The 22,507-nt window shown below is 33.7% G+C and overlaps 1 protein-coding gene across 1 annotated transcript in view; it reads left to right on the top strand.

The window, feature by feature from the left end:
* Positions 1-900: 900 nt before the first annotated feature.
* LOC111408830 (exocyst complex component SEC3A-like) overlaps positions 901-22,507 on the top strand; it is a 23,597-nt gene continuing 1,990 nt past the window's right edge. The window contains exons 1-24 of the mRNA XM_023038611.1: positions 901-1,278; positions 2,555-2,625; positions 3,168-3,248; positions 3,388-3,455; positions 3,552-3,654; positions 4,187-4,335; positions 5,143-5,260; positions 5,906-6,010; positions 6,390-6,491; positions 6,595-6,732; positions 9,174-9,302; positions 9,385-9,465; positions 9,573-9,647; positions 10,946-11,119; positions 11,202-11,316; positions 11,386-11,450; positions 11,565-11,735; positions 11,821-11,900; positions 13,103-13,184; positions 15,344-15,441; positions 15,577-15,685; positions 15,848-15,916; positions 21,756-21,821; positions 21,966-22,055. Of these exons, the coding sequence (XP_022894379.1) occupies positions 1,101-1,278; positions 2,555-2,625; positions 3,168-3,248; positions 3,388-3,455; positions 3,552-3,654; positions 4,187-4,335; positions 5,143-5,260; positions 5,906-6,010; positions 6,390-6,491; positions 6,595-6,732; positions 9,174-9,302; positions 9,385-9,465; positions 9,573-9,647; positions 10,946-11,119; positions 11,202-11,316; positions 11,386-11,450; positions 11,565-11,735; positions 11,821-11,900; positions 13,103-13,184; positions 15,344-15,441; positions 15,577-15,685; positions 15,848-15,916; positions 21,756-21,821; positions 21,966-22,055 (2,517 nt within the window). The 5' untranslated portion in view covers positions 901-1,100. The remainder of the gene's footprint in view (positions 1,279-2,554; positions 2,626-3,167; positions 3,249-3,387; positions 3,456-3,551; positions 3,655-4,186; positions 4,336-5,142; positions 5,261-5,905; positions 6,011-6,389; positions 6,492-6,594; positions 6,733-9,173; positions 9,303-9,384; positions 9,466-9,572; positions 9,648-10,945; positions 11,120-11,201; positions 11,317-11,385; positions 11,451-11,564; positions 11,736-11,820; positions 11,901-13,102; positions 13,185-15,343; positions 15,442-15,576; positions 15,686-15,847; positions 15,917-21,755; positions 21,822-21,965; positions 22,056-22,507) is intronic.

The following is a 22,507-nucleotide window of genomic DNA, read 5'->3' as shown; positions in this document are numbered from 1 at the left end:
AATACGACATTTTATTTTATGCAGTGACAAACCATTTTGCTCCGTCAAGTGCCGAGCACGTCAGTATGATAAGGGATGATAAGGGGGTAAGAAAGGATAAAAAGGGAGCTCCAACTTATTTTAATTTACTTAACATTTTGTTTGCAATTTCTTTTTATTTCAAACATTTCACATGTTATATTGTCCATGTTCGAACTGAGATTGATAAAAAAAAAATGAATTTATTTATGAATTATTTCGCTACTTAAACTCATTTTTATCGGCTATAAATATTATTGTACCCCTAAACATGTCATGCTATGCCACAGAGGGAGTGAGTTTGTTGGGAGTTATTTGCTTATCATTAGTATGATTTTATTCGTCGAATATTTTAAAATTATTTTTAAGCTCTTAAATTTAGTTTTATGGTTAATTTTGAGTATTTTTAAATTTGTCTCAAATTTTAGAAAAAACTCACCGTTACCCTAATTTTTATCTTTTCTTTTATACGACTAGATTAAAAGAGATAAGGAGAGTGATGTCATTGGATTTGTATGGGGACAATGGAGGATTCAGTTGAGGGCAAACGTTGCCCAAGTGATTGTGAATAAGTGAATGGATTATCTATTATGACTTAGGAATATCTTGCGTGTATTAGACAAGTAACTAGAATTGGATATAATTTGTAAAAAAAAAAAAGCAAAAATATTACAAAAATCAGAACTTAGATTGAAATAACAAATGAGAGCGTCCTCAACACAATCATGAATTACTTAAAAATTGTGAATATAAGAAAAATAAAACGGTGTCCGGAATTGTCAACAATGCAAGTTGATATGAACTTATCAATTTATTATCTTGAAATTTTGTGTGAAATAATAAAAATAAATTATTTACGAGTGTTTAGATAACCGAACGAGCGCTTCGGGTCCCATTTTCTCTCTGTTTCTCTCCCCAGTGGATACGCGATGATATACATGCATGCTACCAGAAAACAAATCCTTTCACCTACGGTCTCGCGAAATTAATTACCGTAATTACCTTTTTCGGTTTTAACATTCTGACACAAGAACTGAATTATTTCTCCATTTCGGAGGGAGAAGAGAGGGGAAAATACTGTAATGGCGAAATCGAGCGCGGACGATGAGGAACTTCGGCGGGCATGCGAGGCGGCGATAGAAGGCACCAAGCAGAACGTCATAATGTCGATTAGAGTGGCCAAGAGTCATGGGATCTGGGGCAAAGGCGCCAAGTTGGGCCGCGGCCAAATGGCCAAGCCTCGTGTCCTTGCTATCTCTAGTATGCCTATTCAATCCTCTCTGTGTGTGCCTGTGCGCAATTGCATTTGTTTGAGATTAGTGAACAGAGGCATCTGATTCACAATTCGATCAAATGATCGTCCGCGCCTAGTTTAAATTCCAGAATTGATCTGAGAGAGTACTGATTTTATACTGCTGTTGATTGACTGGGCCTCTGATGGAACCAGCCAATCTTGAACTAAATTTTATAGCATAATAAAAATCCAGGAAATAATGTAGGTTAATCAACCTGATCGAGCAGGGATACAGCTTGATAAAGCTGAATAAGTTTAGCATATTGGAAGGAACAATTGTGGTTCCAAGCTAGGTTGGTCAATTTTAGGCTAGTCTAAAAAGGGATTATTTCTGATTTCTGACGTTAATTATTATTATTATTATTATTATTATTATTATTATTATTATTATTATTATTATTATTATTATTATTTGCTGCTTTATGTAATCTTTGTTTTAACTGAGTCCAGATAAGAACCAGGATAAGACGGTTGAGTACGTGATTTGAGTTTTAGTTATATGGAAGCCTGAATTGTATAATTGATTTATATGAGAAGCTTGGAAACAGAGATATCAGCATGTTTGTTCATTTGTTTTCCTTTTCACCGTTCTCCAAAATATGGTAATTCAGTGTTGAGCTTACCTTATTTATATCTCTAAGGGGTTTGAACAAGTACAGTATTTTACTACGGTTGTTATGATTTGCACTACTTATATGCTAAAGAAAAATGCAATTTTGTTCATGTCTTAGTTGCTTGCTCTTTTATCATTTTTGTTCCTGCTGCATTTTTGAATTGACAGTGATAGGATATAACCAAAGAAATTTGTTTAGATGTAATTTTTTTGGCTCTAAAGAAATGGAGGAATATTTTAATGCTTATATACTAGCTTTGTCTGCATAGTAGTCTTGGTGCGAACTATGTTGATTTTAAACACCTATTCCTGCAATTGGTGACAGAATAACTCAGTGTTCTCCCTCCAACTAAACCAGAACAGAAAAAGGAAAAAGACTGGTACTAGCCGAAAACAAATTGATTAAAGTTGGTTATCTTCTTCAAAATAATTTCTCTTAATCCTGGAAATTTGTGTCTGCCATCTCTTTGTTTGACCTGTCAAACACTTCAGGTTATAACATAAGTAACTATTATCCTGCTTTAACTTAAGATGTGCTCAATTTCCTTAACAAGAATGATGTGCTAGTGATTGCTTGTATTCAACTTGTATGGGGTACTTCTGCCAATAACTGCACTTGGTTTATGCAGCAAAGGCAAAAGCTCAACGGACTAAAGCTTTTCTTCGTGTCTTAAAATATTCCAATGGAGGAGTTCTTGAGGTAAGTATTGATCTCTATGTTTTAGTGCATTCTCCCTTGCTTTTGTTTAAGGACTTATCTATGAATCTTGAGATTGATGATAATTGAAATATGTCATCCACTTATGTACATGCATCATGATTCCTCACCAGAGGTGTTCCTATCAATCTATTAATTTGCACCATTTGCTGATAAGTGGATGATGTTACTAGGTTTGAGAAGATACTAACAGTTTTGGCAGAATATATGACCTTGCTAACTACATTCAATAGCCAATGTTTACTTTACTAAATTTTGGGCAAGGAGCACAGCATCCCCTTCACCCCCAAAACACAGGCATACATACCCACAGACATACTTAAAGTGGGAAAAAGGCAATACATAATAAGAAAACCTTAAAAGGAGTAACAGCAAATGGAATTGAAAAGTGTTGCATATTTTTTATCTTTTGACATCTTCTTCATTTTACTAAAATTGACAGCTGTGTATAATGCATTTTTTCCCTTGGATCAGTTTTCTAAAATTCTGCTATATCTGATATCAATTTTTTTATTGTTCAATAGCATGCAAAGTTATACAAGTTGAAGCATCTTTCAAAAGTGGAAGTCGTAACAAATGATCCTAGTGGATGTACTTTTATGCTGGTAATGCTTGCCCATAGCTCTGTTATATTCTAATGGTTCCTCTTAATATATGTTTTCTTAAGGATTGTACAGTTAGTAGGTTAATGTCCATGTTGGGAAATATAATTTCAGTCTGATTAACATTGATCCTATCATGAAGGGTTTCGATAACCTTAGAAGTCAGAGTGTTGCCCCACCTCAGTGGACGATGCGCAATGTTGATGACAGGTATAATAGGAATCCTGGTTCTGCACTTTCCAATCCTTATTTGAAAAAATGTTCACCAGTCCCTTCTTTTTGTATATGATGGTGTTCGTATTGTAGGAATCGTCTTCTTCTTTGCATCTTAAACATCTGCAAGGATGTGTTGGGTCATCTTCCCAAAATTGTTGGCATAGATGTGGTGGAGATGGCTCTCTGGGCTAAGGTGGATGCAAATATATTTCAGTCTGCTTCATACTTTTTGTGTAACTTTGTTATGTAGTTTACTAGATAACAGTTCTTTTTATATTTGACGTATGATGGTTTAGTTATTTAATTTTGATGGGCTGTAACCCTTAAAATTTATTTCTATTTCATTAGATATGTAAAATATGTTAACAGTGTAAGTGCTAAATAATTTGTCGATGGAAATAATACTGGTTAGTTTCTGTATCAGGTACTGTCCACAGTTGTTTCTCATTTCTATAATATTTGAACCTTCTAAGATCTAACGTAGTCATATGCTTATAATTAGAGCGAAGACAGGCAGAGGAAAATGATTTTATTTTTTGTTTTTTATTTTTTTCCCCATGAAATAGGAACTTTTATTCACATGGATGAATATTTATCAGTTGTATGTGTGTTATTGTTTCCCCAAGATCCTCAGTTTGTAACCAAAGTCCTCTCCATATTGAAGATCATCTGTTTTTATTGAAGTAAAAATAACTTGGAGTATGTTATAAATATATCTGTTGCAGGAAAATACACCAAATATGCCTAAGAAGCAGGTTGACCTTCAAGATGGACCTGTTAAGGATGCTATCGCAGAAGGTGACATGAAAGTGACTGTTGAAAGAGAACTCGTGTCTCAAGCAGAGGAAGAGGACATGGAAGCTCTTTTAGACACGTATGTACTTTAGTTTGGTATTGAAATAGCACAGTTCCTGCTGAAATTTGGTCTTATTATTTGTTCAAATAGGTTGTTCAATGTTATGAAAAGTTATTGTGATTTTTCTTTTCTAAGTCACAATTAAGATGTGTTATGAATGAGAAAGGATATTGTTGAAAGGTAATTTTTTTGGTTAGATAGAAGTTTCGGCATATAGGCTGTTAAAGTAAAAGTGGGGAGGGGCAAACAAAAATTGCGAACTTCTTGATTGCAGAAGTTTTGTGGAAAGTTCTTAAAGCTCTAGGATGTTAAGGGATTGTAGTAGATCTAAACCTGGAAGTTTGGCTGAATAGGTTAGGTTTGTTGAAATATGACTTGCTTGATGTTTGAGACTTTGGAAGGATCTGTATCCTTGAAAATGTGAAACCATCTAGCCTCAGTAAGATTCTCAGCATGAGAAGGTCCCCATAAATCAATATACACAAGCCACTAATGACATATCTTGTCCATGACAGATATTATTATGTGAAACTTCAATTGAATGTAAATCTTTACCAAATTTAAATCAATTATGAGCTAGTGAATAGTTCACGTGTTAGAAACTTCATATCTTTTCTTTATGCAATCCTAACTTCTTAGATTCCATAGATATGTTGAACGAATCTGCAGAGAATTGTTAGGGAGATGATCTATTACATCACATTCTTCTTTATCGACTAAGCTATGCTGATGTAAGCTAACTTTGTTGGGCCTAGCGCATTTTCACTATTTCTTTCATATCACTGTCAAACACTTGTTATATTCTTAACAATGAACATCTTGCAGTTATGTCATGGGCATCAGTGAGGCAGAGGCATTTTCTGAGCGATTGAAAAGAGAGCTTCAAGCTTTGGAAGCGGCAAATGTGCATGTAATTTTGGAGAACGAGCCTTTAGTTGATGAGGTAACTTTGGATCCTAAGCATTAACATCTAGGCTTTTACCCAATTTTACTTTTTGAGTACTTTTAACCACATTACTTGTGGTCCAGTAATTTTTTTTCCTTTAAATTGATAGTAGGTGTACATCACCCGTATTGTGTCTTGCTGTTCAATCATAGCTTGTCGATTTACCAGTGCTTACTCCATAGTATAACGCCTAATTTTGTTTTCTTCAATGAGCCTGGAAAGTTACCTATGAGAGTATTTCCCTGTTTCATTTATTTGTTTATGATTTTGGTATTGTGTTTGAAAGATCAAATTTGAGGATGTGTATGTTAGCTGAACCTTCAAAATTTGTTTGGTTAAAAAGCTAATTCATTTGCAATGTTCAAAAGATATTTTATATGAATAATACCTGTTTTATGGGCTATATTTTATATATTGACTAATTTTATTTTATTTTTTGTTTCCTGTGCACGGACCATTGAACTTTGTGTTTTATGAAGATTATGCCCCTGTTTGGTCAGCTAAGATTAAAGTTGAAAGTTAATTTTAAATATACATTCCATGAACTTTTATCAAAATTTACTAAAGATCTATGGTTCTATTTTTTTGCCTTTCAAGTTGACAGCAATGTGAGCCCTGAATGATTTTTTAGGGGTCGTGCAGGTACTACAGGGCCTTGAGATTGCCACAAATTGTGTTGAGGACATGGATGAATGGTTAGGCATTTTTAATGTAAAACTTCGACATATGAGGGAGGACATAGAGTCGGTATGCATTTCTGCACATTATGCTCTCATTTGAAAATGTGTGTGTGTGTGTATGTATATATATATATTTTTTATTTTTTTTTGGGTTTTTTGATTTCTCGTATATTTTTTTGCTGTCTTTTGATTGACATATGTTAGTTATGAAGCTATATGCTATAGAGTGTGTTTGTCTGGTTCCAATTTTTGCTTTGTTCAACAACAGGAGCAAAATAGAATTCAAATTTATTTGTTCGCTGAAATGTATTTGCTTGTATTGTCACGTGCTTTATCAAATATTTTGAAGAATTTCTTAAACAGAAGAATTTGATATGAATCAAATCAAATTAAGTGCTTTCCGTATGCTTCGAGAATGTTCTAACATATTCTTTGGTGATATGCAGATTGAAACCCGCAATAACAAGCTGGAAATGCATTCAGTAAACAACAAATCATTGGTTGATGAACTCGATAAGCTTCTAGAAAGATTGTACATCCCTTCCGAGGTGTTTTCTTGAACTTTTTTAATTCAGTAAATCCAAAGAAAATTTCTTTATTTTTTTAAGTGTTTTAACACTTGGAAGGTGTATTTTTCCATTTAAATTGCAGTATGCAGCATGTCTAACAGGAGGTTCATTCGATGAGTTACACATGCATCAGAATATTGATGCATGCGAGTGGCTAACTGAAGCTTTACAAAACCTTGAAGTGCCCAGCATCGAACGTTGCTACGCTTACATGCGATCTGTATGTATTCTACCCTACTCTCTGTTACTTTCTTGTTGAAATATGGCATGACATAAATATCTATTGGATTCTTTTTCCAGCGCTTGATTCATATATTTAGAAATTTGTTGATTTGGTTTTGATTAGTTTAGTAGGTCACTTGATTGACCATAGTACTCAAAATCGTACAATTGACTGCTTTTATTTTTTCCTTTCATATTTCCTGAAATGTTTTGGTTTCATGCCCTTCAGTCAAACTATCATGAAAACTGAAGTTTTCTCTCACGTGACTTCCTTTAGAATGAGATGACTTTGAAGAAAACATTGCTAGTGGACTGTGGAGAAATATTAGATTATTGGAAATATAAAGTTAGATAATTTAAGTTTTTGAATCTCTTTGCCTTTCATTGCAAAAATACATTTCCTTTTGCGATGGATAGTTAAGGACCCCTTTTTTCAATTCATCTTGTCTCATGATGACTTGAGTCGTATTATATTTTTATAACATTCTTACCTTTTTCTCATTAAATTTTAGACTTAAGACTTGTAGTTTGAGATTTGATCATAATTATAAAACTTTAACCGGATTGACTGATCTGACCAAAAAAGGGCATGGCCCATGAACCGGTTTGGTGAGGTAAGTGGACCAAAATGGAGAAGTCAAGAACCAATCAAAATCCACACGAAAATTTGGCAGCCTTACCGGTTGGGACAAAATTATTTTAGATCCACATTGGGATTGGTGGAGAGTACATTTTCCTGGAAGATGGTGTGGTAATGTAAATTGCTTCCACGGGTGGCTTTCTTATTATGGACGATTGTGAGGCGGCAAACATTAATGGTGGATAATTTTTGAAGAAAATGTTTTTATGTTACCTAGTGGTGTTATATGTGTAAGAGAGATGGAGAAACGATTGACCATTTGTTCATCCATTATGATGGTGTTTGGTGGCTATGGAATCCTATTCTTGCTTCCCAACATTTGACTTGGGTGTTGCCTAGGCATATAGGAGATGTGTTGAGTGCATGAAGAAGAAAACTTCGAGATAATGATAGTAGGCTTGTATAGAATCTTATTCCCGAATGTATTGTATGGTGTGTATGGAGAGAAAGGAACAACCACTGTTTTGAAGATCAAACAAGAATAACAGAGCAGTTTAGATAATTGTTTTATATGATTTTGTATGCTTGGTTTAATGTTGCGACCACCAATCATATAAAAGGGCTGCCTAACTCATGTCTTGTTTAAACTGATAATACACGTATTATCCTTTGATTAATAAAATTACCTGATTATAAAAAATTTTTTTCTAGAAAAAGGTTCCAAACTGCACCCTAAATATATATAAATAAATAATAATAATAAAGTAAAAATATTTCAATAGTATTTTAATTATTAAAAAGCCATTTTATAAAACTTATTAATGTGCATAAAGAAATAAATTTTAAGCGAGATAAATCTACTTTTTAATATATAAAAGTTTTTGGTTAATAATAGATAAAATCTTTGTATATGAACAAATGGAACAACATAAATTTTGTTGTAAGTTCTAAATAAAACAAAATTATAAAATTATATTTAAATATTATAGGAACAAAAAAAATTTACAATATCAATAATCTATATAGATAAAGATATAATTAGGGTTTACAAAATTATAAAAATATTATGGGAACAAAAATAATTTAAATATTGTACTTGTAAAATTTTCAAAGCAATAACCTAAAGAATCATGTTATTTGTACAAACTAAGTCGACAATTTTTGTTTACAAATTATGCGTTGACTGCATTTAGACCAATCATTTCAAAAATAGTTTTTGAAATAAATGGAAATCAATGACCAACACTTGATCTAATGACCAGATCATTAGTCCATCGGTTCAACCTGTGACCTAGTACCTAGGCCGAGTTGAGGTACAGGTCGGGTCTCATATGAATTTGATGGCAAACATCTTAAGATGAAGACAATCTCGTTGCTTAATAATGCCATAGAAATGTTCTTTTTTCACCCTCTCCCTCCTAATTGGAATTTATTCATCTAATAATTTAGCACTTCTTTACTTAAATGGAATTCATTCTTTTACATGTTAAATTGTTATTTTTCATGGTGCTTAAAATTTTGTACCAAAACACCATTTCATTCATGATTCGTTAAAGTTGGATTCTGTTTCTTGAATTGATTCCTAATTTGGTAGTAATGGTTTCAACTGATGCAAGAAATAGAAGTACACTTGCTGAAATATGGTAAGACATGCATTTGTGAGTGGGTAAAGTTCCAAAAAAAAAAAAGAAAAAAAAAAAGAAAAAAGAAAGAAAAAAAAAGGGAACTCTGCATTTTTATTAAAATCTGAAACTTGTGGAGTCTCTTACAGGGTTCATAGTTTGCCATTGTACATGCGAAACATTATATGATAATGTTAGGACAATTTCTTACAAGCAATGGCCCGTGAAAATCTCCAGGTTAAAGAGAAGTGGGCAGAACTTGACAGGTTGAAGAATACTTTTGCTAAAAGAGCATCTGAGTTCTTGAGAAACTATTTTGCTAGTCTGGTGGATTTCATGATAAGCGACAAGAGTTATTTCTCTCAGGTATTCAAGGATGCTTTAACTTTTTTTATAATCAGCTCTTACGGGAATTTTAAGTTTTTGCTGATCCCTTGGATTACCACAGCGTGGACAACTGAAGAGACCTGATCATGCTGATATGCGGTTCAAGTGCAGGACATATGCTCGTCTTTTGCAACACTTGAAAGTAAGATGGAAAAAGTAATTAGTACAATTATTGCTATTTGATTTCCTAACCTAATCTTTTTTTTTTTATGGTATCTGATATAATTTCCTTATTTTCTTCATATGCAGAACCTTGATAAGAATTACATGGATTCATTAAGGAAAGCCTACTGCAGCTCTCTCAATTTGCTTCTTCGTAAGGAGGTCAGGGGACTAATGATATTTCTCCAAGGGTTTTGCAGTTACTATTCTTCGTTATCTATTGCGTTTGCTGTAGATACATATGTTATCCTGGAGTTTTGGGATTTTATGTGGATTACATGGCCAATGTGTTTGGTAATGACTTAGAGGTGATTATCTGATGAAAGGATGTGATTTTCAAGGCTTCTGTGGGCCGCCTTGGATGCAGTTGAAGGGCTCTGAGAACAGTATCTTTTAGATAAATGGGGCTAACCTGATTGACAATGTTACTACAGGAAGGGGGCCTGCTATTACGAGAAGAAAGAATGATCATACTGGAACTCTAGAGAAGAAGAAGAAATGTGGATGGAGACTAGGGAAGGAAGGAAACAAAGATAGTAAGGAAATTGAGAACCCGTGCAAGGGAAAAAAACATTGCATAGGATTTTAAAAACCTAATAATTAGGCAACTCTCCATCTAACTAAGATTCAAGATTCCAAGTGAAACCAAAGGGTGTAGCTAACCTACTCCACGACCAACGTAGTAAATAGTAAACATAATTCTAGTGCTTTAACAACATAAAACAATGCATAAATTTCAGCCTAAACTTGGATAAATGTACTCTAAATTCATTGGCGCCTAAATACCAAATTTACCTTATTTTTTAGTGTATATTCCACATCAGCTGTATATTATTGCAATCATTTCTGGCAGAAGAAGATTACAGATATATGTAATGCACTTGAATATTATGAGGAAGTTATGTCTGATATTGCTTGACTCTGTGCTAATGTAAAGATCTGGTGATATCTAGCTTGGCATCACTAACAATCGTATTAACAGTTCACAATAATTTTTGATAATATGATTTTTAGTAACTAAATGCCTGCATATTTTATTTACATTGGTTCAAATCCTACTGTGTTATTTGAATGTGAATCGGTTCATGGAATTCTGCAAGTTAGTTTTAAGGTACCTTGATCAAATTTGAATGGTGTGGTTAGCAGAGGAGGATCCTAAAGGCTGTCTTATGTTTCTGGAATACAGGCACAAAATAGAGATCTCAGTTCACTGTATAGTATAAGTGGATATGATTGATGCCTTAACATGTAGTTCATTGTCTGCATATGATGATTTGTGTAAATCTTTTAATTTATATGGTTTCTCATAATATTTGATCTTTCCATTTGAGTTCCGTTTTATAATGATCACACTTTTACTTCCTTCAGAAATCAATTTCATGGCCGAAACGAACTCTAATGATTCTTTTGATGGTTTAAAATGTTGCTAGCTTGAAAACGTGGCTTTTAATCTGTTACAGGCTCGTGAATTTGCAAATGAGCTTCGTACTAGTACAAAAGCATCAAGGAATCCCATTTCTTGGCTTGAAGGTCCTATAGGTCCCAATCAGACAGTAAATAATGCAGACACATCCACAGTTGCTGAGGCATATGGCAAAATGCTTACGGTTTTTATTCCACTCCTTGTGGATGAGGTCGTAGTCAAGAGTTGTTAACTCCCTCCCTCCCTCCCTCCCTCCTGATGGGATCTTAAAAAGTTCTTTTCATGAACTGCAGAGTTCCTTCTTCGCACATTTCATGTGCTTTGAAGGCCTTGCCAATGGGAATAAAACTGAACATGATGATCATGATTTGGGCATCGAGGACATTGATGATAATATCTCAAAAGATGGTAAATTTTCAAGTTTTTTCAACTCTTGTTAGTCTTAGAAATTGCTCATTACACTTTTGCAATTTTCAGTTAAAAATCCTTCAGATCTGGAGGCACTGAACGAGTCACTTCATGATTTGCTTGATGGAATACAGGCATCGTCAATTTAAAATTTACAGTTATTATTTGCTATGATTAACATCATAATTTCTACCCTTTTGATGGCAAACATCCTCTTACCCTTTCATCCTGCCATTTTGACGTTTTAGGAAGATTTCTATGCTGTGGTGGACTGGGCATACAAGATTGATCCTCTTCGTTGCATATCGATGCACGGAATAACAGAGCGTTATATTTCTGGTCAGAAAGCTGATGCAGCAGGATATGTGCGTATATTACTTGATGATCTGGAAAACAGAATTTCTTTACAGTTCAGTCGAGTAAGTTAAATCTCTTTTATCTATAGTATACTTTTGTTATTTTGAGAAATTTAATCATCTACTTGAATTATATTCTATATTGCAGTTTGTAGATGAAGCTTGCCACCATATTGAAAGAAATGAGCGAAACTTAAGGCAAGCTGGAGTCTTGTCATTTATACCCAGGTAAAGTAGGTCTGAATATTCATGCTATTGAAGTAGACTTGTTATACTTCTCATGGTGTTGGTAATCTTCCATTGAGGTATTTGACTTATAATCTGCTGCACAGGAAGTCATTTTGACAGAAGAGGAGTATTGACTCTTTCAGTAAGCCACAGACTGTTTTCACTCTTGAGAATATCATATAAGGCTCCAACAGTCACATGTGCATATCTTTCGAAAACTGAAAGTTTCATTCTCATCTCAGTGTTGTAGTCCAGGATGTTAAAGCTGACTTTTACTGTTCGTTCACATGTTTTATTTGCTTTTCCATTTTTATTTTTTTTATTATTGATCAAAGTGACAATTGAAAAACACGGTTAATTTAGTGAAATGCATTTTATTTTGCTGGCATTTAAGATATCGGAGACTTGGGACTCAGGCGTCCTGAGAAGAATTATTTACTAGAAAGGTCACTTGCAATGTAGATTAGCCTAGATCAAGTTTTAGTGAAGTTGCATTCACCATGTTATTTCCCTTGACCTTGAATACCACTGTAATTGAGGCCAGTACTTTCCAAAAACTGGTAGTTCAAACAAATCATTCCTCTATAATTTCCAGCAGAATATTTTTGGCGTTTATTATTGTAATTAGGTAAAATTGTGCTTCAGGATGTCTTCTTACTACTGTAACAAATCTGAAAGACGGGAAACTCATAATTTTCCATGTTCATAGATTCTGTGATTTTTCAGTTTACAGCCTTACATTCTATTCTGCTTATTTTGGGCGCATAGCCTCTATAGAGTTCCAGAGTACAATTTTTATGTCATTATCAGCTGAACTTATGGCAAGCACGCCTATTTAACATGTACTGATGATTTTTAGAGCTGGAGCATGCGGATAAAAGCATAGATTTTTGAAACATTTCAAAAAAGTGGAACTTTTATACGGCAGTTTTAGATTATTTTGAGGGTCTGGTGGGGGTGGAGAGGGTTTTCAAAATTTTCTGTCTAGGGCCTATTCACTGGAGGAGGGCTGAACCATACTTCCGGGTGTCAATTGATTGTTATTAGTATAGTGTGTTTTGATAAGTTATTAATGGGAGCATTTGTTCCCATGTTTCCTAAAGATTGTCTTTACACACAGCAGTATGAAGAGCATTTCATGGTTATTTTTTCATTTCTTTATCTTTTTGAATCAATTATTGGGTTACATTACTTTTACATAGATTTGCCATTATTGCAACCCGTATGGAGCAGTACATCCAGGGACAGTCAAGGGATTTAGTCGATCAGGCCTATGCAAAACTTGTGAGTGCTCTCTCTCATGATCATTCTCTTGATGTGGCCTAGTGAACTGTAAATGATAATAAAGATTGTAACAAGGTAAAGTATATAAGTGATAAATTTATTTTAATCCTTTCAATATTATCATATATAGTCCTTGTTTGGTCATTATTTCTAAAATACATTTTTCTCTCTCTTATTTTCAATTACACATTTTTCAATAAAATAATATTTTGCCTAGACCTAAAACTTTTCCTTATTTTATAGCCAAACATTCTCCATCAAAAGAATATTTCAAAATGCATTTTGGGCAAAAAATGGGGCTCAAACAGTCTCATAGTCTGTTTTTTCTTTAGATTGACTCCTAGAAATTAATTGATGTTCTGTAGTTGCATCAAGACAAAAATGATTAGCTCTATTTTATTTCAGGCTATGTACTTAAATTGTTCTGTGATTGAATTTAAGTGGATTAACAAGTTAGCAAGATATTTTGGCTTTTTATTGAATGTTTGTTTTGACATTAAATGTGACTGCTCAGTGTACTCATCTAAATTGTTTATTATTGGACTACAAAAAGATTTAAGACATAGTTGATAGACAGTATTCAACAATAGAAATAAGATTCTAAATGTATTGACAATACAAACAAGATTTAAATTATTTTTTTAAGTAACACCCATGTAGGGTTGATTTGCTGATTTTGACTCTGAATGTTTTGATTTGTTTAATACGACTATTTCAAAGCATGAAAAATCATACGGAATAATTGTAATAAATCAAAAAAATATAATACTTCTATTATGTCTTATTATCTTGTTTTAAAATTTTATTTTTATTTATATTGCGCTCGCTAATTAAATAGATTCTGGCCCGTCCCCTGAAAATAAGACCATAGTTCCTAATTCTAACAGAAAGTAAACTAAGAAGGTAAGTTCTAAAACTGGTAAAAGGAAATATTAAAGAACACATTGATAAAATTATGTCTGCATGTAGTAGGAGTATTGTTGCATAAGCATCACCTAATTTTATTTCTCGTTTTTTAATGTTTACATGAATTGCAAATGTTAGCTATTTTTATAAACCTTAATGTGAAGTTAGAGTTTGTGAATATAGTAAACCGTACTAGTCACATTGATATTTCATATTGAAATATGAGGAAAAAATATACTAGGTGAAAACGATTTCTATAATGATAACACGTCAACATTTTCTTATTCATTTTAATATTGTATCTAATTTTTCTCTGAGATATGAATCTAAGTGCTCGGCCGAGATATAACTGGCTTCAAATTCATTAATATATTTCCTAATTTATTTAAATAATGAACGAGATCTCCATTCTATGTGCTCATTTTAACCTTCTAACAACTTGGCAATGCAAGTGCTAGTGTGTTACATTGAAGGATCACTTTGGTTTTCATGATAGACAATAAACGAAAGCAGCCCCTCATGGGGTGGCTGAATTGATAGAGTAGGTGAGCGCGGAGACCTTTGGTCACGAATTCGATTTTCCCTACCTACACTTTCTCGATCAAGCATGTCGCATAGGGCTTGTTTAGTGCAGTTTACATGGCCAGCGTGGTTTGTAGGCTATTGTATCAACCCGAGGGTTTACCTAGTGTGCACCCGAAGGGTAACAGCTGTGGGTTTCCCCGTCATCAAAATAAATAAATAAATGAAAGTAGATCGATGCCACTTTAATTTTTGTTAGTGTTTTGTTTTTTTATCATATTCTATTGTGCATTTAGTTATCCACTATTTTAGATAATTTTTTATTTTGTGTTCGAAATATTATGTCAGAACATTTCTTAAGAACCAAATAAAAATTTTGATCTTCTGTGGACATTTCAAAGCCCAGATTAGTTAAACCTTGAATAGAGATTTGAGTCATTAGACTGATATTAATTTTATGGATGTCTTTATGTAATTCAATCAGAGTTTTATTTCAAGTATCTTCAATGACTACTTATGAAAATTATAAGAAAAAAAGTAAACATGTACTCCTAGAAAAAGAATAATAGTCAATTTGTAAAATCGTGTTTAGTTGTTCATACTTTTACTAGTCCAAAGAGGTCAAGTTCTTCAACTTGCAGTAGTCATATTTAATGTATCTATCAGTTCATTGATTTCCTCTTCCCATGTAATGGACTAGGGTGAGATGTTTTAGAAGAATTGTTTCGCAGGTCACCATAATGTTTGTGACATTGGATAAAGTCGCTCAGGCAGATTCAAAGTATGAAGATATTGTGCTTTTAGAAAATTATGCAGCATTTCAGAATAGGTATTCTCCTGTTCAGAAGTACACATATTGCACTTTTTATGTGATATTTTTTACTTTATAATCCTAAAATTTCTTTCGAAGCAGCTCATATTATTTTTGATACATCATATTCACCAGTTGATTGAAAATGTGCAGTCTGTATGACCTGGCCAATGTTGTGCCCACTTTAGCGAAATTCTATCACCAAGCAAGTGAATCTTATGAACAAGCTTGCACGCGCTATGTCAGCACAATCATATACACCGTAAGTTTTTTTCACCTGACATATTTCATAGCTCTGTCTTCATTTGGTGATTGTTGTACTTTGTATATTGTGCTGTTGTACTTATATTTGAATTTCCTCTGATAGTTTGGTTGTAAGTTGACTTAATATATATGTGTTTTTGTGTTACATTCTTAAATGCAGCAATTTGAACGGCTTTTCCAGTTTGCTCGCAGAATTGAGGACTTAATGTACACGATCGCACCAGAAGAGGTTAGTCTGCAGATTGCATGTAACACCTTTGTCCTCCTAGAGTTTTGTTCTAACTATAAACAGGCTTTTGTACAATAAAGTAAGAAGAGTAAAGCCAAATGACCACATTTGTTGACCCAAAGGTTGACACACCTCTCACAGCCGAGGTGTGGGTCCCGCGCCAATAAAATAATGCCGACCTCCCCATGTGAGTGTGTTGTGTCAACCGATGTGTCAACAAATGTGGCTGTGTAGCATGACCCAAGTAAGAAATACAATCACTGGAAATATGCTCAAAGGCTGCAGGAATTTAGGATAATGAATTTTTTCCCTCTGTTATCTTTTCCATTGAGCATCTAACCTCATTATATGCACATTGATGATTTGATCTGAATAAGGAAAGAAACACTAAAAGGTAATTACAAGCATATCTAACCTAAATAGATAACTCATTCATTGCAACAAGGAACCAATTAATTCAGGGATTCTACCTTATTCAAAGTTCTCCATAGATACCATCTAGTTGGCTCAAAGATGTCTGGAAATTACATTTATGTACTGTGTAGAATGTGTCTAACAAATAACACATTATTTGTGTTTGAGCCACATTATTTTTGAAGAATGTATTTTGGAATAGTAAATTGATAGAGGATGTGTTGTTAAAAAATAAGAAATAATTTTATATTTATGTGTAATATTATTTTATTGAAGAATATGTGGTTAAAATGATGTCAAATCACTGTTAATAATATATTTTTTTCAAAATAATGGGGCTCAAATAGGATATATGAACTCTTTATTAGAGATAGAAAATATTACAAATATACATTTATAAATATATGCACATACCAAAATGCTTTTGGAAATCAAATGCTGTATATGTGTATATATATATATCCTCTGGTACTTCAAATACCATAATTTCGGAAGTGGTTTTAAATTAAACATGCGAAAACAACCTAAAAAGGGCTGCAAACTGTACATAACTCATAGCCACATAAATTATCATATTTCAAAACCCTACCAAATCTCAATAGCAGAAGAGCAAAATTAACATCATTCGTTTTAAACGAGCACAAAATAACCTTTCATTAGTTACCACTTACCATCTTTAGTTGTGAGAATTTCAGTTACCAAATGATTATGAGTCAAACATTAAACTGAAAAACAGAACTAGGTAGAGGTAATTAGTATATATTTCGTGAAGATGTGTCCTAAACAGAGCCCAAAATGCTTACATGTCGTAATTGATAATATTTTGTAGAATAATTTCCTTGTGTATCTTAGAAGTCACAAGTTATTTAGGATACAAAATATAAATGGAAACTAACTAAATTGCAGTAAGTAAATAATAAACTTCTAATAATACACACCAATACCCTTCTCAAATTGATGTTGGTGAGTCTACAAGCATCAATTTGCTGATGAGATAATTATGACAGTGGCGAGTTAGAGATTTGGTGAAGAAATCTGCGACTTGTTGAGAAGTGGAAACATGAGGAAGAGCGATGACCTTGGAATCATAGGCTTCCCGAATATAATGACAGTCCACTTCTATATGTTTGGTGCGTTCATAGTACACAGGATTGACCGAAATCTGAATAGCGCTATTTGTGTCACCATGAAGAGGCGTAGGCTGTGATTAAGAGATACCAAGTTCTGCAAGAAGACCACGCAACCACACGACCTCAGATCATGTAGCTGACATAGCTCGGTATTCAGCCTTAGTAAAGGACTTAGAAACACGGTCCTGTTTTTTACATTTCCAAGAAATGAGATCATCACCAAAAAAATACTCCATCTCCATCCAGTAGTAGAACGATGAAAATTAGGACAACTAGCCCAATCAGCATCACTATAAGCTGTGAGCTCAAGAGACAACCCCCGAGGGAAGAAGAGACCACAATGAGGAGTTCCAATAAAATAGCGAATAATGCGACAAACAGCTACCAAATGAAGATGACGAGGGGCGTCCATAAACTTGCTTACAGTATGAACTGCAAAGGAAATATCCAGACATGTGATAGTGAGATAGATGAGACTACCTACCAACTTTTGATAAAGAGTAGGATCTGGAAGAATATCTCATTCGTCTTTTCGATATTTAACATTAAGTTCCAGCGACGTACCAACCTAGGAGGCTTCAGATAGATTAGCCAACCCAAAGGAATGGAGATGAGAATATGTGGGATGATGACCAAAGAGCTTATAAAATGGACAAGCATTATTAAGAGTTGGAGAAGGTAATCGGTTTATGAAATGCACAACAGTAGACAATGAACGAGAGGGAACTTAAGACTCAATCAATAGGGCTCGAACCACATTATGAAGATGATAGTTCTTGCATTCTGTACCCCATTTTGTTGAGGGGTAAAAAGGCAAGATCACTAAGAAATAATATCTTTAGTTTGTAAGAATGATTAAAAAGCACTAGACATATATTCATCTCTTGAATTAGATCTTAAAACTTTGATCGATGAGGAAAATTGATTGTCAACAAGAGCAAGAAAGACTTGAAAAGCAAAGAAGACCTCACTCTTTGCACGAAGAAAATAAATCTATGTAAATTGACTATAATCATCGATAAAAGTAACAATATTTATAATGAGCATGAAATATCACAAGTACAATACTCCATACATTACTATGAATGATATCGAAAATATGTAAAGCATGAGAACCATAAGACGGGAGTGGTAAAACTTTACTTTTAGCAAATTTACATGAAGCACAATCAAGAGATAATCAAAGCAGCATTTTTATTACCAAGCAAACCCAAGTTTAACAAGTGTTTTAGCACATTCGAATTGGGATGACCAAATTTCTTTTGCCAATAAAAAAATATCTATAGTGGCAGAATTACAAACAAAAGAGGAAAATGGAACAGGCTTCGGTGAAATAGGAAATAGACGTCTCTCCTTAGGCCTCTTGACGTTCATCCTTCCAGACACCTGATCTTGCACATGACAACCATAAGAAGAAAAACTGACAGTACAATTATTATCAACGAGTTGCCGGACAAATAAAAAATTAGTTGATAAATTTGAAGAGACTAAAATATTAGACAAATTTGACGATATATCCCCTACGGTTGAGATAGGAAGGGTGTTACCATCGACAGTGAGTATATTAAAAGATCCATTATATAGCCTAAGGTTACTAAGTAATAGAGGATCGTGAGTCATATGGTTAGAAACACATGAGTCTAATGACCAAGAAGAAGAAAAAGAAGATGGTGGATTACTTGAGACACCCAAAGCAAACAAAGCAGAGATAACTATTTATTGAATCATATCAGGAGTTATGGGAGTTTGGGAAGAGTTGGGAGAACTTGGAACTTGAATGGGAACAGGTGATGGAGTAGAACTAGCGGCTAAAGTGGCAGTGGCAATATAATTTGTTCCAATCTTGGGTGGAGGACAAGTGGGGCATTCTTTAATAACACGGCTAGACTTCTTGCAATAATTGCGAACTTTTCTAAGACACCGAAGAGCCATGTGACCAAATCTCTTACAACTATAACACTGCACACATACTCTGAGGCTTGAATTTTCTTTATGCCACATAAGCAATAGAAACCGATACTACATGATTCTACTGTTGTTCTAAAGAAGTAAGAGTGATAAGACGCTTCTCCTCCCTCAGTAATTCACCCAAACAACCATCCAATGATGGAATAGATTTATGATTCATAAGGCTGAATCGGATGGATTCAAATTTAGTTCGTAATTTAATAAGAAATTGATCCCTCTTGGCGACTTCGTGCACAGCTTGGACAATCTCTAAACTGTTAGGTGAAACCAAAGCCTAGATAATGTTTGTGTACTCACTCCAAAGGTTAAAAAAAACCAGAATAATATTTTTCAATGGAGCGAGAATCTTGAGAGAAATTTGTCAGTTCAAACTCCAACGGAAGCTGTTGAGCTTTGTTGCTTTGAGTGTAGGTTTTTTTAAGTACTCCCACATAGAACGAGCCAACTTATAAGGCATGAGATTAAGACAATCTGAGCATCAACATATCCAATGATTCAGGTCATAATCTAAGAATCCTTGATTTTCCAAGCAAGATACTTTTTCTTGTCCTTTTGATCAGGTGGTGGAAGGCTTCCATTAATATATCCCCACAGATCGCCTTTCCCTTCAACTAATAATTGAAAATGAAATGTCCATGAAGAGTAGTTTTTACCAATAAAACGAATGCACGCGGAGTCTTTCTTAATTTACATGATGAAATCTTCGTGTAGGTTCACCAAAATTTAATTAATTACAATCCAAATAACAATTTTGCCAAATAAAATATCTCAAGCCCAACACTCAACAACCCAACCAACAATAGTTCAATTAGCAGCCCAAACAATTAACTCAACCCAACAATTACCAAACACTTCGACCCACGCAAATTATAAACGCCGATTGGAAGGAACAAAACGGGAGCCACAGAAGATGCCGACTTCACCGAACGAAGAACTGCCCACAGATGATGCCACCGACCACAGACGACGCGGTCGGAAACACGAAGGGTAAATGCAGACCACAGATGACACCGCCGGAAACACGAAGGCCGAACGCTGACTACGAGGAACAGACCTTTCTTTGCTTTATAGAAGTTACAAGTCACGAATAGAAAATATCAATGGAAACTAGCTATTATGTGCAAGGAAACTACCTAAATTGCAGTAAGTAAATAATAAACTTCTAATAATACATGCTAATAGTAATGTCCATTCAAGTTTTTTAACATCTATTAATAATAGTACGTAAATGTAATTTTCGAAAGGAAACTTTACAAACATGCTCAATATACAGAGTTACACTAGGTTCTCCGAAAATTGGACTATACATACTAGTATTTCATAAAAAGTAGTGTACTCCATTAAGTTTCTACAAGATAAATAGAAAAATATATGTACATTGTAATTACAAATCGCACTATGTATGTAACATATTGTAACATTTTGACCATAATGTGGAAAATTTAGATCTTCGATTTGATCTTTTGAACTTCAACGCAATATAAATATGTATCTATTTTATCTATAGTGTAATTCAGGTTCATTTCTTATTATAGAAATGTCAACACATAACATAAGCAAGATATCTCTCATCAATTTTGAAAATGTGAACTAGAGACGAGATTAAGTTTCTTTTTGTTAATTCACCAGTTCAAACATCATATTTATATTGAAGAAAAAGGTGCTTCAGAAATTTTTGTTCAAGATCTTAATTTTAAAATTATGGCATGTAAAGTGTGACATGATATTATTATCACAATGTGTTTCTTATTTCACTCTATATACAAGATGTTCAGTAATTTCTTTTTAATTTTTAATTTTTAATTTTTTTTTTTTGGTAATTTTTACACTATGAATAGTAGTATCTAAACAACACTGTATATGATCTGTAATCTCTCTCTCTCTCTCTCTCACTCTCACAGACACACACTGTGTGTTTAATTCTCATTTGTCAAATTATGGTACATGAAGTCTTAAAACACCCTTTATACATGGTATCTTCTGTAAAATTTCCCATTGAAATCTACTGCGAGAAAAATTTTTATATGTTATTTTCTCAAGATTTTTCTCAAGATTCCATGATTGAATATATTACCATAATTTAATTACTCTGGAGGATTTATTTAATAATAATCCTTCTGAAAAGTAGATTAGGAAAAAATGAACAATGATAGATCATTAGCAGCACCATGAACCCACTGTCAATATCAGCTTACTTTGTGGTCTCACAAGCGGTATGCATACGAGCTTAAGTCTTAAGTCGTCATTTCTGCATCATTGACACTTTTTTTTTGCAAATGTTTAACTAAAGTTATCCGTGATAGTGACATAAATTTTGAAACTTTCAGATCCCTTACCAGATGGGAGTCTCAAAAGTGGATCTGCAGAAGGTTGTAAAATCAAGCTTATCTGGGGTATGTCAATTTTTTACCTTCAGAAATTGGCGTCTTAATTGAGAGATATTTTATCAAAGCATATTTAACTTTATATGTTGATTACCTTCAGAATTTGGCATCTTAATTGAGAGATATTTTATCAAAGCATGTTTAAATTTATAGGTTGACAAGTCCATCAGTACAATGTATAAGAAATTGCAGAAGAATTTAGCCTCAGAGGAGCTGTTGCCTTCATTGTGGGAGAAATGCAAGGTATTTGCCTGTTAGAGGACGTACACCTTATTAAGGTTGCAAATTATCTGGCAATTATGGTTGTCAATTGACAATGTGCATGACTAAGCACCTTATTTCACTGATCATAAGTCATAACTATATGGTAGGAGGGTGAAACCTTGATGACACAAGGCCACTATCCTATGCTACTCAACATCTGAACTCAAAATCTGGCAAAATGTTTGATCTATGCAAAATGTTCGATATTATCAATTTATCATACGTACCAGAAGAGGTTAGATAATAAGTATAAATAAGAATGAAAATAAGGATAAAATGGGAATTGACAATGTCTACTTTTTTCAGGATCTACTTTTTTAGCTTTATGTACATGTTTTAGAGGAAAATAATGTTTGATTCTTTATATACTACGTGATAATGTTATCGTTATACAATTGAACAATGTGTTTTTTCTAGAGGTTTCGAAAATG

Source organism: Olea europaea, chromosome 14 (assembly GCF_002742605.1).
Source record: "Olea europaea var. sylvestris chromosome 14, O_europaea_v1, whole genome shotgun sequence".
NCBI classification, from domain to species: domain Eukaryota; kingdom Viridiplantae; phylum Streptophyta; class Magnoliopsida; order Lamiales; family Oleaceae; genus Olea; species Olea europaea.
The sequence above is the reverse complement of the archived record's forward strand: the minus strand, read 5'-3'. Positions and strand labels throughout refer to the sequence as shown.